A 12,109-nucleotide genomic window follows, 5' to 3' on the forward strand; every position below is an offset into this window, starting at 1 on the left:
TGAGGAAGGATACACCGGGCGCTAGGTTGATAGTGCTGTCTCTTTTCTCTAAACTAAAACCCCCGAAAATTTCAATTACCCCCACCCCTCTCCGGGGAGGAAAAAGTCTGAAAGAAACACTGGTGTCGCGCTTAGCCACTACCCGAAGAATTGCATTAAAGAAATTGCAAGAAAACCACTTTTTAGATTAGACACATTAATTAGGAGGTAATTTTATTATAGAGTATCGATGAAGAAGTTTCTTTTCAGATGGGGAGGGGGGGCTCAGACGTTCTTACGCGGGGGGTGGGGCTTCGCCCCTACCCGAAGAATTATATGCAAGAAACTCTTCACGCAAACCATTTAGATTAGACAAAATTTCCTTTTTTTCAATGTTTACGCGATAATCAATGACGTCATATTACTGTGTGCACTCTCTGGTTTGAGATTATGTTCTACTCTATGCTAAATGTGACCGCGTCATACTTCGTTTTTCGAATTACTGTGCATGTTTTTATTTTGCTTGTGTTTTCTCTAGAGCGTTCTTGTCAGACAGATAGATAGATAGATAGATAGATAGATAGATAGATAGATAGATAGATAGATAGATAGATAGATAGATAGATAGATAGATAGATAGATAGACAGCGAAACTATTATTATAGATGTAGGCTATTATTCCGAACGTTATTCTTGTAGAGCGAAAAGCTGGGTTTTATAACAACTCTGATTTAAAAAACTTTCATTATGCTGTAATACTTTAGCATTTATAATGATAATATATTTAATTCTGATTTTAGACAAATAATTTTTGTAAAAACGAATAGTGTTAAGCTACTTTATTAGATTCTAAAGTAATTATTGATTTGTCTTTATATTTATAATAAAATGTGTAGACATATACATATTTATATTAAGATATTGATTACTTCCCCTTTTCTCTAGTCTTAGATGTCCCAGGAATTATTATGTAATTGTTTTACAAAAATTACGAAACAGATTATGCCGCGTTCATTGTTTTTTGGTTGCAGTGTTTATATATATATATATATATATATATATATATATATATATATATATATATATATACATATATTTTTTTTAGAGTGATACCATATTTTTTTGTTTCGTCCGACTACATTTTGTGTTTTTTTTCTACAGAGTGCTAATTTAAATTTATTTTACATCATATCGAAACAATAACATACATTCTATATAAGTATATATATATATATATATATATATATATATATATATATATATATATATATATATATATATATATATATATACTTATATAGAAAATATTACATATTCGGCGCCTTTTTTGCTATTTCGGCTCCCCCTACAACGAAAACCTGGATACGCCTCTGCTTCCAGACCTTTTTTTCTAGGGGGGCACGAAATTTTTTTTTTGGGAGGGGGGGGGGAGGGAGACTATAATTTCCTTGGGGGGGGGGGCGGAAGCTGTTATTTTCTTTATAAATTTCATTTAGGTGGGGGGTAGTCTACCCACCCTACTCATTTGACCTCCAAAATGAAAGTTATCTTATATTAAGCTACAGAGCTACAGTTAATGACAGTGGTGTGCTCATATTGCTTTCATGGTTTCTTTCAAAAAGTATGCTCTGGGATGGGGTGGGTAAAGTGTATATTTTCTAATGAAATTTAAGAGAGATGTCCGAAATTGAAAGGAGAGCATTGTTGGCTTTAACTGAATGTCAACACATTCAAAATTTTGAATTATTATTATATATATATATATAGATCTATATATATATATATATATATATATATATATATATATATATATATATATATATATATATATATATATATTTAAAAAAAATTTTTATACAGAGAGATAAGCCTACAGAGGGAGGGAGGCCTATAGCTCCAAACGGTGTGTTTCGCCCCCTTAGCCTAAGCAATTTTCAGTTTGTTTCTTTTCTTTTTGAAACTTGAACTGTGTTTTGGAACATTAAAAACTATAAACACCAGTCTATGCTTATAAATAAATGGACATACGAGTGGGTAAAAATGTCTAAAACTCTAAACTTCTAAACTATGTGTAGATCTAACTGTAATTCTATTTTTAATTATTTAGACAATCCTCTAGATCTAGATCTAGACTAGATCTAGATTTATTTTAAGTTAGATCTAGAAAGAAAATATTCTAGATCTGTAGTCATTGCTCATGGAGTAGATTTACTTTTTGTCAGTTTTTGTGGTTTCTTTTGTCACACTTGTCACTTGTGATTTTCAGATTTTGTGCAAAAAAGTTTTTTTTTCAGAGTTGTCTTCAACGTCCCAACACATTGTGATTGTGCTAACTGTAGTTTACTGTAGTCTGTACTTAATTTTAATTTATAATTTTCATTAGGCCTATAATATTAATAAACCCAGTCTGACATCTGAATCATCCACTACTCCTGCGCCTTAGGTGCCCTTAGTTTAGTTAGGCCTTAGAGCCTTAGAGTCTGGGTTAAACTCACTATTTAGAATCTAGTATTTTTTTTAGTATTATTTAATATTTAACACTCACTCTTCTAGCTACAGTGTACTCTAGATTAGTATCTAGATCTAGAGGTCTATTTGAGAATTATGGTTATGTGTAGAAGAGTATAGTGTGTAGGCCTATTTATTTTTAGTTGGGCTACTTTATTAGTACTTACTTAGTATACTACTTACTACTAGATCTAAATCTACAGTAGAGGAATGAAGTTATCTTGTTAGCATATGTTTTTAATGAATTGTTTCAAATCAAAATAACTTTGAACTTTCGAAACATTGTAACATCTGTTTCAGATTTTAAAGCTACCTGTATTTTAATTAAAAATGAGTGGCCAATTCAAAGCTTTTGTGACTGAAAAAGAAGTTCAAGAGCAAAGGGACCGCCGTCAAGCTGAGTGGGAAAGAGTTAGAAAACCAGAAGATCCTATAGGTAATTAAAGGCCAGTTTTGACTGTTGATTTTATATTAGACTAATTGTATTAAATTATAATTTGTTAAAGATGGGGCAATGTATCCCACAGTTATGCAGTGGGAGGGTTTATACTACCATCAAGTTCCTCTCTAACCAATTCAGTATTCACCATAGAGCCCCGACAAGTACGATGGTATAAACGTTGACTAATGACTTGACAGGATGACATTATTTAACTTCAAGATTTATTGCACCATAATAATACATACGACGACTTGAACAGACGAACTGAGACTTGACTACTTACACAACCTCACCCTAAGACAACAAGAACAAGACTACCTAACCTTCTTCCCGGCAACAACAATCCTACACTGAAATGTTACATTCTTGTGTCCTGCATTACATCTTCATGCGTTCATTATATCTTTCGCACCAATAAATGTTCGCAACAACATGCCTGATCAAACACACATCAGAACGTAATAAATTTCAGTTATTGTGTAAGCTCCTCTTAACACATTATTATTATAAGAGAGTTGCTAATATTAAATTTTCTAATAATATTTTAAATCAAATGAAAAGTTAATATAATGAACTAGATTATTATCTGTTCTTTTATAGACTTCGGCTATTTGTAGTTCACTACAAATAGTCCTATGAGGGATATTCGTACTGTGACCAATCAGCGCAGAGCATTTTTCTTTGATTCTTAAATTCCCCTATTTATGCAATGTAGAGCTATTTTTTTTTAGATCTAACCTTATCACTAACCCTAATGCCTAAACCTAACCTTACCCTAATTCTCATCCCCAATGCCTAACCCTAAACTTACCTTAATGCTAACCCTAATGCCCTAATGTCTAACCCTAATGCCTAACCCATCTAAACCTACCTGGGAACTCTAAACTTATACCTAACCTCTACCCAACTCTAAACTTAACCCTAATCCCTATACCTAAAGTAAAATTTAAAAAAACACAAATAAAACTCCGAGCCAAAAGGAATGGAACCCCGCAATGAAAACAAACCAGCTGATGTGTAACCACTTCAGCCACCTGAATTTGTTAAAAAAGTCGAGTGTCACAAGCAAGATAAAAAAAATTAATTATGCATGCATGTGCAGGACAATAAATGTAATAATAAATTTGATTTGTCGGCTAAAAACAGCGAACTACGAATAGCCTGCTGAGGGCCATTTGTAGTTAACTACCAATAGACACCCCATTTTAACATGAGTTGAAAAGAAGTTCTAATTTATGGGATAAAAGTTTTGACTTTTCAAAAATATAAATTTTTTTCTATCATCTGCGTTGAATGAAATACCTTTACTAATTTATATGGAGCAAACATATCTCATCAGGGTCTATTACTCTACAGAATGTCCAGAGGAGGAGACCAGGTCACTTTTTGACCAGTTACAAGCTAACAAAGAACTGAAGGATAGAGAGCTTGAAGATGAGACTAAATTACGTAAGTTGACTATTAATATAAAACCTTTTAAAGAGTCAGTGTGGTCTGTAAAGCTCATGGTTGCTAAACCGAAAAGTCTCGTGTTTGACCGCTTGGGCAGATGAGGCTCGTTAGCTGGGGACAGCCACTCTTCTAGGAGAAGTTGAAGAAGTTTTCCCTTTCAAACCTGATGGTCTATGGGGCAAGTGAAGTAGAGTTCACTTGTTTCTGTGACCTCAGCATATGAAGAGATAGTGTGGTCAGCACTATGCCCAGCCACCTTTACTTTCCCTAACATCAGAGTTGGGTGGACTCAGGGATGGTCTACTTACTTGAACCCGGATTCGAACTCGAGACTTACGGGTTAGCAGTCCAGCTCTCTACCGCTAGACATCTCCGCCCCTTCTAGGAAAGACAACTCCAAAATCAAACAACTGCTGCCTTGTAGTTTGTTCTTGATTGGACAAAGGCTATGGAAGGCAAATCCAAAAAGAAAAGCAGGCTGAAATCGGAGTCAGTGGCCTCAATGGCGCATAACCAGTTGACACGTATACTTAGTTGTGTTGGAAGGGTTCCCTTCCAACACTAAAATTAAGAAAGAAGAAAACCTTTTAAATTTTGTCATCAAAACATCCATCCCTAGTACACTAAAAAAGAAATAAAACTCACACATTCTTATTGTTTTGTGCACACTAAAAATATTCTTTTTGTAGGTACAGTTATATAGTGGGTTAGTCGATAACCAGAGCATATAATTGTAAAGCCATGTATTGGCTCATAGGGTTTTTGTAGGCAGTATGTTAATAAACCCTTGTCTAATAAGTACCTGACTTGACTTAATAGAGTAAAGGATGTCATAAAAACAAATGACCTTCAGGTCTGAAATGTGTGTGAAAATCTCTATTTTGAATTTGTGTTATTTTCCCTACAGGAAGTAGTGTAAAAGGTCTTGATGATGACGAGGTTCAGTTCCTAAACTTCGTGTCAAACAGGCAGGTGCAGATAGAAAAGGATCGGAACATGGAAGAGAAGTCTGTCATTGAAGAAATGAAAATATCTTTTTTTTAAGTCGCATTTGTGTTAAACAATAGCTTTTCTTCAAATTCAAATAAGTTTATTTTTTAATAATTGCTCACTGGATGATCCTAGTTGATTAGATTATGCTATGATTTGTTTATATGAAATGGAGTTTTGTGTGGTTGATTATCTTAATTTGATAGAAGATCTTTTTTGTATGTCAGTTTTTTCTTAACGAAATCGTACAATGCAAATGTAGTAAAGGTAAATGAGAAAAAAGAAAGATCTCCAGACAGCAACAAATCATCAAGTTCCATCACAAAGTCAAATTCACAAAAGCTATTATTGCAGGGTGCAATTAAAAGGAAAAGGTAAATAAAGGGTTTGCTTAAAATATCTTGCCTGTTTTTTTTTTAAAAAAACAATCTGCTCAGCTCTCTTGTAATTGGCAACACTTTTTTTTTTAAAGTTAATTATTGAATATATTAAAAGGTATCATTTGAGCTCGACTCCAGAAAGTTTAGCTAAAATACAAAAGCTTGTGTCGGTCTCAAACCTAATGTAATGCAGTTTTATAATGCAAAACTATTTATCATAGATTTTTTTAAATTGACTGTTAAAATTTTAGATGAGTGGTCTTTGTTTTTAATGGAAGTTGATTATCTTAAGTCTTAATGATTTGTCTTTTCAGTACAACAGAAGCGAACTCTGACACAGATGATAAAAAGCAAAAAGCGAATGGTGACAGTAAGTAGATAGGTCATTGTTGATTAGCGTAACTAATTCTCACAAAGGTTTTAAATATTTTTTTTAATTTGTATGCCAATTAAAAAAAAATGTTTCACAAGACATGTATTGGTAATCTGTTTGGGATTGTTTTTTCACCATGTTTAGTTGTCTTTTTGTCATACTCCACCACAAAATGAGTAATTTTAGACCACTGGTTATAGACAAGAGGTCCAGATGAAAATGTGCGAAGCAGAGTTTAAGATATCAATTTTGGGATTTTTAGTTGTTTCTGGTTATTTATTTACGCATACATTTTTGATATAGTATTAAAGAAATGACACAAGTTTAAATTGTTTAATCATAAAATGTCATGTTTGTTTCTTTTTGAACCCTTTATTCTGTAAATCAAAGATCAAATCCCAACCAGATGTCTGTGATTGAGTCTGTGAATATCTACCCAGATTAGATGGGTAGCTGAAATTAGTCTGTAGTAAAATGTTGAGACATGTTGGTCCAAGTATTTAAAAAAAAAAATCTAAGAAAAAAATTAACCTTGGTTTGAGTTCAGATGGACATCTCTTTGTCGTCCTACCCCTGCTCAGATGGGTACCTGGCACGAGTGAAAACGCGCCTCATTCAGTTTAGTGAATGACTATAATGCCCCATTCTCATGATCATAGAAACAAATGCTCTCTAGTACATTTTCCCCCATGGACAATTTTTCAAGAAGGGTGCTAGTTTAGCCTCTATAGATGAACTGACCAAAAGCTCTTCTTCTTCTTCTTCGTTCTTAAATTTTAGTGTTGGAAGGTTGATCGAGCCTTATCTGCCAGAGGGTTTGAACTCGAGACTTTTTTCTAACTTATCAACCATGAGCTTTTGCCGAATCGACTACGCCTCAATCACAATTAAGGATACGTGTCAACTGGTTATGCGCCTGACCCAAAGCAACATTCTTTGTTTTTGTTGACTGTTATCTGTGCCATGTTTCAGGTGATGATCCACCAGACAGCAAGCTGATGGCAGGGATCCCCAAAAACAGTGGCATAATGGTTGTAGCCGGCATCCTGCCAGGGATAGCTGACTACGGGGAGGAGGACAGCAGCACGGAGAATGAAAGTAACTCAAGCGACTCTGAGGCTGACCACATGATCCTACCCAGTGCTCCCACACAAAGGATACTGCAGGAAATGGTACAAAGGCTAAAGGAAGAGGGCTGTGGGTAATGTTAGTGCTTTAGAAGGATGGGGCGGGAGGGTCGTTTTGATTGATATAGGTTGCTATTAGTGGTACCAAGGCATAAGAACTAACAGCTTAAGAATGATGTTGTTTAACTATATTTCTATAGTGTTATAAATTCTTGAATAAAGCTTTCAGTTATTAAATTTTCTGGAATTAGTCAAGGAGAATTTAGTATAACTAAATTAAAAAAATGTTTACCATAGTTATTAAAGTAATCTTTAATTTGGAATGTGTAATGTTTTTGTTGGGGCAGAGTTAGTTATTGAATCGTATTCAATAAGCTGATCTGTTTAAACACATTTAGAAAAAAACTGTTGTATCATAGAAGTAAAAAATAATAACCTCTAATAAAAACAACAAAACAGAGATTAAAGTTGTCATTTATTATCTTGTGATATTTACACCATTAAGATGTGCATAAACACAAAGGACAGAGCACATAAAGTAAATCTAGTCCATTGCTAACAGCAAAATTATAATAGCAGTCCAAAACACAATGTGTTTAAAGAAATTCTTGTGTGTGCAAAAATTGTATTAGCAACAGATTTTAATAAATTTTTTCCAGCAAAGATGTAAGAAAATATTTTTCAAAGAACACAATTTAGAACGGATAGGTATTACAAATAAATCTTAATAGACAGAAATATATTTAGGGAATTCCAATCGCAAAATATAAAAAAAAACATTGGATTTTGAGTTGAACATTATTACTGAGAAGAAGTACAGAAATGGATTTACTGAAAAGATTTTTTAAAAAGTAATATTGTCAACAACATGTATAGAGTATGCTGGTCAAGGCTGCGAAAAAACTTCAGTTAATCAAAGGCTCTATTGTACTCACCGGGAGATGGGCCAGGCTCCAAAATTTTTATGCACAAATTTTTTTCACGAATCTTAACTAGAATAGTAGTATATTTATATAGCCTATATATTTACTTGTCATTTATCTTTTGTTAAAATAGAAATTTAGTAAATTTTAAATTAGTTAAAATAAAAAAAAAATGCTTTTTTAAAAATCTTTATAACAGTAGTTAACTTATGTGCTTGTTGATTTCTAATAATAGCAGAGTTCAAGAAAGAACTAGAGTTATTGATATGCATCAACTTTTTTTTTAGCCTATTGCTAGGCAAAACATTTTAAAATAGGATGTTTTAAACTTTTGACTACATTATTGAATGCCCACAATTATTTATCTAACAAATGACATTATTAATGACTTCTTAAATTGACATAAAAAAACATTAGCTAAGCTTATTAATTAAATTAATTTTCATTGAGTTTGATTCTGAGCATGCAGATTGAAATATGAGCACCCAAACTTTATAAACAGAATAAATACTAAAGGCACATTGAATAAACATAAATTGTTTATTCAAAATGATAATTATTTAAAATACTGACTGATATTTTAAAAAATTATGAATAAAAATGTAATATTTTATTGTCCCCAAAGAAGTACATGAAAGAATCACAGCCAACAAAAAGAATTATTTAGCTCGGAATGTCTTTTGAAACATTGAGTCAGACTACACTATTTAAAAAAATATAATCCCAAATGCCACTAAAGCAAGCTTAACTATTTATACTTAACATAAAAATACAAGTGTCATTGCAACAATAGTCTAAAACAAATAGCTGCTTTTCACTGTAGGCTTGAGAAAAAGCACATCAAAGAAAAAACCATGCTAACATGATAGTATCCACGTTGTTTACGTTTCTGGTAATTTTATTGAAGTTGTCAATATCAATGAAATACTTCGTGCAGTTAAATTAGTACTTTTTTGTTATTTTACAAACTTCAATAACTCTGCCCCAAAAAATGGGCAGTTTAAAACTTGGGTTATTTCAAAAGAAATACTTCTGATAAAAATAATGCTTTACAGAGAACAGACAATTGTCTGTAATACATAATGAGCAAAAAAGGATCAAGCATAATTAAAAGTTCAAAAATAAAAGTGCACCCATAACCTTGTAGTGATCTCCCCTTACTCACAAGTTGGTTTTGCATTTAAGCAGAACATTTAAAAAAAAAATACATTCACAAACAATGGCACATTGTAATATTGTAATGTTAATCTTTTTCAATGACTACCAATTTAAATCCCATCCAATTACTTTACAGTTCCTGTTTTAACCTAGAAGTAAATTGAACTGAAATAAAAAATTGTTTTCTCAGCAGGAAGTAATGAAAAATGAGTTCTACTTAAAATTATCTTTTTAATTTCCATATTAAATTGAAAAAGGATGTTAATTAAACAATCTCTGGTAATATGAGTATGGTACAACAAGTTTTCTTTCCTTTTATTATCAGTTACGGGGATGGTTTGGTTGGTTTTGAATATTGTTGACAGCGACTGGGAAAAAGTTGGCTATTTGTCCATTAGGTGTGATCACTGCCGCAATAGTATTGTGATCGCAGTTGTCATTACCTCCCTTATTGGCGTTAGACTGAACTGGAATGTAACCCCTTTGAACAATCCAATAGGCTGTTGCCATCTCCGAATCAAAGTAGGAAGGTGGGCTGTCTGTGAATATTTGCTGGTTAATCTCTGAATTTTGAAGGTTCGTGAATTCAAATCTGTTTTGTGGACTTGATGGGTGGATGGTGTGGGGAAAAAATATTTGGTTGGTGTTGAGGGATTCGGCACGGTGTCGGATTATAGAGCGAGGCTGACTGCCGGAGGTGCTGGTGACAGTGGATATGTCCATGGGACTGTCACTTGATGATATTGTGTTCGCTGTTGATGGAGTGTGGGATGATCCCGTACCGTTGTAGACACTAAAACGGACACGTTTCTTGTCAAATTGGACTGAAGACTTGTCAGTTCCCATGTCTTCGGATGAATCCATTGTGGAGACTCCGCCTATGTCGCTTTCTGCTTCAACTGAAGTCAGATCTCGGGTGATGTGATCACGGTTTATTTCATTGAGATTCTGTACCCTGTTCTCCCCTGTGATGTTTGAGTTTTGGGGCGGGGTTACCTCTTCCTGCATGGGCTGGATGAAGCAGTTCTGAGACTGTTCACCCAGCAGCCAATTGGCAACAAACAGTTGGGAATAAGGTGGCGGTGAGGGTTGGAACACGCTCTCATCACAGTCCTCGAGAGCCGGCGCCGTGGGTTCTAGATAGTCAGAGAAGGTCTCAGTGACCTGGGATATTCTCGATTCCATCCGGCTGATAAACGAGTACTCAGTACAACAAGATTTATTGGACGGCTCGTTACTTGGACACAGCACCGGATCCACAGGACAAGTGCCATGGGGGACCTCATTCCCGTTGACCAGGTCTTTATGAAAGCTGGGCAGAATCATCCCTTTGCAAACATCATTGCAGGTGTGCCAAGAAAAAACATCCTTAATCCCTTCCATTCCCCGGTCCTTGATGCCGAACTCCCCAGTCAGGGAATGAATCGTCGGCGTCTTCAGAAAGTAACCCTCCTCGTCATGCACGCCCTCCAGCCCACAGATGACCAGCCCACCGTTAGTGTGGTGGTACGTGAAGTGAACAAAAGCTTCCAAATCCGCAGTAGCCAGCTCATCTTTCTCACCCTTTGAGTTGATATACAGGGTCAGTTTCCTCAGCTTGCCTGGCTTGTCATCATTCACACGGACGTCGTCCTCAAACAGGACAGCCTCCCTCGTGGACAACTTCCTCTCCCCTGTGAAAAACAGGAGCTTTAACTTTGAGACCTCGTCCATCAGAGCCCAGTAGACCGTGGTCATCTTCAGCTTCTGGCATTGCTCCGGGGCTAGTTCCCTGAAGGACCGAACCAGTTCCTTGGCTTTCAGAGATTTCTTTACTTCGCAGCTGCATAAGCTCTGGAATAAAAATTCAAACGATATCATTAACTTGGTTTTTTCTAAAGTAATTCATTATTAGTTTATACTCATTGGTAGGCCTACATTATTACCACAAAAATGTATACCAACATATATTTTACAAACTCTATAAGTATAAGAAGAAGTATGCTATGCTTTAATGTAATGTTACAAAGGTTGTAATAAGAGCAATGGAGATTGCAAAGTTACATATTTCTACATGCTTTTAAATGTAATGTTTTAAAAATATTTTGAGGCTTGTAATATCAGAATTGCAATGTTATGCGGTCAGGTTTTTAAATTCAATTATTGTAATGTTAAAAGAAATCATTGTAATGATTTAGTTATGGTAATTTTACAGTAATAGTATTGTACTGTTACAAGAATATTATTGTAATGATACAAGAATCACAATACCACAATCATTATTGCTTCACCATTGAATAAGATAGGAATGCATAATCTACAAGACCTATTGAATCAAAAAGGTCAAACTGACCTTGGTGCCCTGACACTGTCTGAAGACCTTGACCACACACTTGTCCCCTGACTTTGGTCCTCGGCCGTTCATGCGCCCGTTGTAGACCTTGAACTCGTTTCCCTTGGAGAAACTTTTCTCTTCAAACGACACCCAGTACGTCTCGCCGTCCCCTTTATCTTCAGACTGGAGAGTACAGTTCTGGAGGCTGGAGGAGGGAGAATGAAATGTTACACTTTGCAAATTCGTTGTATGCTTTGGTCATAGAAACAAGTGAGCTTTACTTCATCTGCCTCGTGATCCCAGTAGCGTAGCTAGAGGGGGGGGGGTGCGGGCGGGGAGGGAGGGACATATTTCCCCGGGCACCGACGTCAGGGGGCGCCAAAATAGGTTGGAAAAATAAATTGAAAGGTCGAGGGGGGGTGCAAATCGAAAGTTTAAGGGGGGGGGGTGCAAATCGAAATCT

The 12,109-nt window shown here is 35.0% G+C and overlaps 2 protein-coding genes across 7 annotated transcripts in view; one reads left to right on the forward strand and one right to left on the reverse strand.

Annotated features, from left to right (window-relative positions):
- The first annotated feature begins 1,941 nt into the window (after positions 1-1,941).
- LOC131957444 (PSME3-interacting protein) lies at positions 1,942-8,259 on the forward strand. Of its 5 annotated transcripts, none has more exons than XM_059322256.1 (7): positions 1,942-2,009; positions 2,788-2,923; positions 4,286-4,378; positions 5,289-5,410; positions 5,621-5,745; positions 6,066-6,121; positions 7,097-8,258. In XM_059322256.1, the coding sequence occupies exons 2-7, from the start codon at positions 2,818-2,820 to the stop codon at positions 7,327-7,329; spliced, it is 735 nt and encodes a 244-aa protein (XP_059178239.1). In that variant the 5' UTR covers positions 1,942-2,009; positions 2,788-2,817; the 3' UTR covers positions 7,330-8,258. The 5 variants fall into 5 exon arrangements, with proteins under 5 accessions (XP_059178239.1, XP_059178238.1, XP_059178241.1 ...); XM_059322255.1 differs by having other exon boundaries at positions 1,954-2,013; XM_059322258.1 differs by lacking the exon at positions 1,942-2,009 and adding an exon at positions 2,044-2,062 and having other exon boundaries at positions 7,097-8,259.
- A 1,113-nt stretch (positions 8,260-9,372) lies between these two features.
- The window catches only part of LOC131957443 (uncharacterized), a 47,219-nt gene continuing 44,482 nt past the window's right edge, over positions 9,373-12,109 (reverse strand). For both annotated transcript variants that reach the window (XM_059322253.1, XM_059322252.1), the window contains 2 exons: positions 11,665-11,851; positions 9,373-11,165 (listed from right to left, as the gene is read on the reverse strand). In XM_059322253.1, coding sequence (XP_059178236.1) covers positions 9,654-11,165; positions 11,665-11,851 — 1,699 coding nt within the window. In that variant the 3' untranslated portion in view covers positions 9,373-9,653. The remainder of the gene's footprint in view (positions 11,166-11,664; positions 11,852-12,109) is intronic.

The sequence above is a fragment of the Physella acuta genome, unplaced genomic scaffold, assembly GCF_028476545.2.
Source record: "Physella acuta isolate Inbredline_101_S28 unplaced genomic scaffold, ASM2847654v3 ptg001244l, whole genome shotgun sequence".
In the NCBI taxonomy this organism is placed as follows: Eukaryota; Metazoa; Mollusca; class Gastropoda; family Physidae; genus Physella; species Physella acuta.

What these genes read in the sequence shown, in the direction of transcription:
- LOC131957444 (XM_059322256.1), top strand. Translation starts at nt 2,818, where the DNA reads ATGAGTGGCCAATTCAAAGCTTTTGTGACTGAAAAAGAAGTTCAAGAG. An exon ending in GGTGCAATTAAAAGGAAAAG is followed by an intron (nt 5,746 to 6,065) that starts GTAAATAAAGGG and finishes TTGTCTTTTCAG; the next exon opens with TACAACAGAAGCGAACTCTG. An exon ending in GCAAAAAGCGAATGGTGACA is followed by an intron (nt 6,122 to 7,096) that starts GTAAGTAGATAG and finishes GCCATGTTTCAG; the next exon opens with GTGATGATCCACCAGACAGC.